A 2,762-nucleotide genomic window follows, 5' to 3' on the forward strand; every position below is an offset into this window, starting at 1 on the left:
GACATTTGTTATTTCAAAGTGCTCAGAAATATATATCAGATCATAAAGTTTATAAAAACCTTTCTCATTACCACTTATCAAAAATGTCTAGTTATGTCTTCTTTATTGATTTGGTGTGTAGGTATAATTATATGCTTACAATGATTCTTTTATTGATTTAATATGTGAATATACTTGTCTGCTTATGTACTTTATTCAATGAGGTTTGAGCACATCTGTTTTTGTAGCTAGGCAGGACTTTTTGTATTTTGACCCCATTCCTTCAGTACCTTTGACTACCTTACCATTTGCGTATGCCAGCACACAACCGCTGCTGAGCCACACCACATCATTGGAAATACAGATGGAAATCTTATTTGTAGTCAAAATAATTTGATTTTTTAATTGTATAATTGCCAGCAGGAAGAGCTAGAGTGTCAGACAGTGTTGACTGTGTCAGGCGCAGAGCAGGAAGAGGACTCGAATGCAGAGATTCCAAGGTTCAAAAAGATGTTTATTGTCTCCACTGATGGTCGAACAAAAAACGCCTCACTAGGAGGGAAAAAAGGGGAAACTAAGGCGCCTCGAACCGAGGGAGAAAAAGGGGAAATCAAAGCGCCTCGAACCGAGGGAAATACAAAAACAAGGGAGCGATGTAACCAAATTAACATCGGTGATCAAAAACGTTCAGACAAGGCTTCTACGTGGAACTCGAGGGTTTCGTGGTCGCTAGTGTTCTCAACAAGGGAAGACGCACTGGCACTGGATACGAGGAAGGACGCGGGTTATATGGACACAGGAGGGAAACCCAGGTGAAGACAATTGGACATTGACGCAGGTGCACACACTTGGAATCAGGGTTTCACGTGACCGGACGCACAGGGGAAGGACACACCGACTGGAACGAGAGGACAGTTTCACAATAAAACAGGAAGTGATCCGGACGACACATGACAGCATGACAGACTGGGGGATAATAAATAACAGCGACCTCAAAATAAAAGAGCCAGGCTGGGAATAAAAATTATCTATTTATTTCTTTGTTTGTTGTTTTTTTTTTCTTGGTAGCACGCAGTTAAAAGTAAATACAAAAAAACACATGCAACAATGTGATATATTGTAGTAACCTACTGTACATTTGTATACACAAATATCCAACAGCATACAATAAAAACAAATGTTAAATATTTTCCCGATTGCTCGTTATATATCAGACCAATGATTTATTTAGCAGGATAAGTCTAGACAATACTGTAAAAGAACTCAGAAACATCAGACAAAAGGATTTTACATTTTAACAATATTTTAAATGACAGAATCTTAATGAGGGACACAATATTGATATAAAATTGCGACGTTGACTTAAAGCCTTTCTACAGAATGTCCCTCCAAAATGCGTCAGCTTTTAAACGTGATTACAGTATGTGGGCCTCACGAGAACCAGGCTTCAGTATGTGCAGAGTGACAATGTGCTTGATGGCTCTTTGAAACCATGGGTAGAACAAGGCGTAGATAAAGGGATTCACACACGAATTGAAGTCACACAAATAAAGAAGAGATTGGGCCAGTGAAGCCAGAGTCCCATCATCGGCCATTAAACCGACAATGTAATATGGACAAAAACACGACAGAAAGACCAGAACCAGAACACCGAGAGTCCTGGCCGCCTTCAGCTCTGATTTTTTTACTCTTACGGACTGTTTTACTTTGCTGCATGCGAGATGAGTGCGCATGGCACGTGCTTGAGACACCGCAACCACAAACACTCTCATGTACAGCGTGATGATAAGGATAAGAGGAAGGATGAAGCTAATGACCATGTCCAGAATGCCTCCATAAGACTCAAAACCCAAGACGCACTCTCCACGGCAGGAGTTAAACTTTCCAGGATGAGCCAAGTAGTCCTTAAACATGATGCCACAGTGGAAACATGCAAAGAACCAACAGAGACCAACACAAAGTTGAGTTCTTTTCACGGTAACTTTGACGGTATAGTGCAGCGGGTCACATATAGCCACGTAACGGTCGGCTGATATCAGCACCATGTTTCCCACAGAGGCGGACGCGGAAATAAAAAGCATGTGATTCCATAGACAACACAAAATGTCACCGAGAAACCAGCAGGATGTGTTGACATAGCTTTCACCTGGCATCGCCACCAAGCCCACCAGAAAGTCGGAGACGGCGAGGGAGCAGAGGATGAGGTTGGTGGGAGTGTGGAGTTGCTTGCAAGAAGAAAAAAACAATCAGTGACACACGCACACACACAGTGTCAAAAAACTTTCCAGGTAAATGTGAGTCGGCAGATGACATCACTCAAACAACCGCTGTGGAACAGCCTGAGATCACCCTTGCAGCACCGCGAGGCTTACAGAAAAAGAACATGTGCCTGAAGTGGGAGATCGAAATGATGACGAGCAAGTTGAGCAGCACGGTGAGGATGCTTTGCAGCGGTAGCACGACTCTGAAAAGAAAAGCTTCAGACCAATTAAATGAGGGCTTCTGGCAGGAGATGTTGGGCTGCTGTGGAAAGCAGAGATGGTCCTCTGTGTCCATGAGGAAGCTCCGACAACCTCCTGTCCAAACCGTTGTGGTGTCCATCTCATTTATATGGTCTTGGTGCCTCCCACAAGCAAATGTGATAGGTAGTCAAAGTATGATGTCACGATGAGCATCATACCCCGACTCTATGTACAGACAGTGAAGTGGATACATTATCATTTTACATCAGCCTGAAATATTTTTGTTCCCAAATGACCAAAAAGGGTCAGATGGCTTTGCTG

General features: G+C 42.9%; 1 protein-coding gene across 1 annotated transcript; it reads right to left on the minus strand.

The window, feature by feature from the left end:
- Nucleotides 1–991: 991 nt before the first annotated feature.
- Nucleotides 992–2,556, minus strand: LOC148394584 (trace amine-associated receptor 13c-like). The gene is made up of 2 exons (XM_088383193.1): nucleotides 2,354–2,556; nucleotides 992–2,205 (listed from the first exon to the last, which is right to left on the minus strand). The coding sequence occupies exons 1-2, from the start codon at nucleotides 2,533–2,535 to the stop codon at nucleotides 1,395–1,397; spliced, it is 993 nt and encodes a 330-aa protein (XP_088239319.1). The 5' UTR covers nucleotides 2,536–2,556; the 3' UTR covers nucleotides 992–1,394.
- Between the last annotated feature and the right edge of the window lie 206 nt (nucleotides 2,557–2,762).

Source organism: Syngnathus floridae, chromosome 8 (assembly GCF_059516105.1).
Source record: "Syngnathus floridae isolate MCC-2025c chromosome 8, RoL_Sflo_1.0, whole genome shotgun sequence".
Lineage (NCBI taxonomy): Eukaryota > Metazoa > Chordata > Actinopteri > Syngnathiformes > Syngnathidae > Syngnathus > Syngnathus floridae.

Excerpts from the sequence above, each read along its gene's own strand:
- LOC148394584 (XM_088383193.1), bottom strand. The coding sequence starts at position 2,535 with ATGGACACAGAGGACCATCTCTGCTTTCCACAGCAGCCCAACATCTCC. Across the intron at positions 2,206-2,353 it reads TTCAGGCACATGTTCTTTTT|GCAACTCCACACTCCCACCA; the intron begins CTGTAAGCCTCG and ends TTCTTCTTGCAA.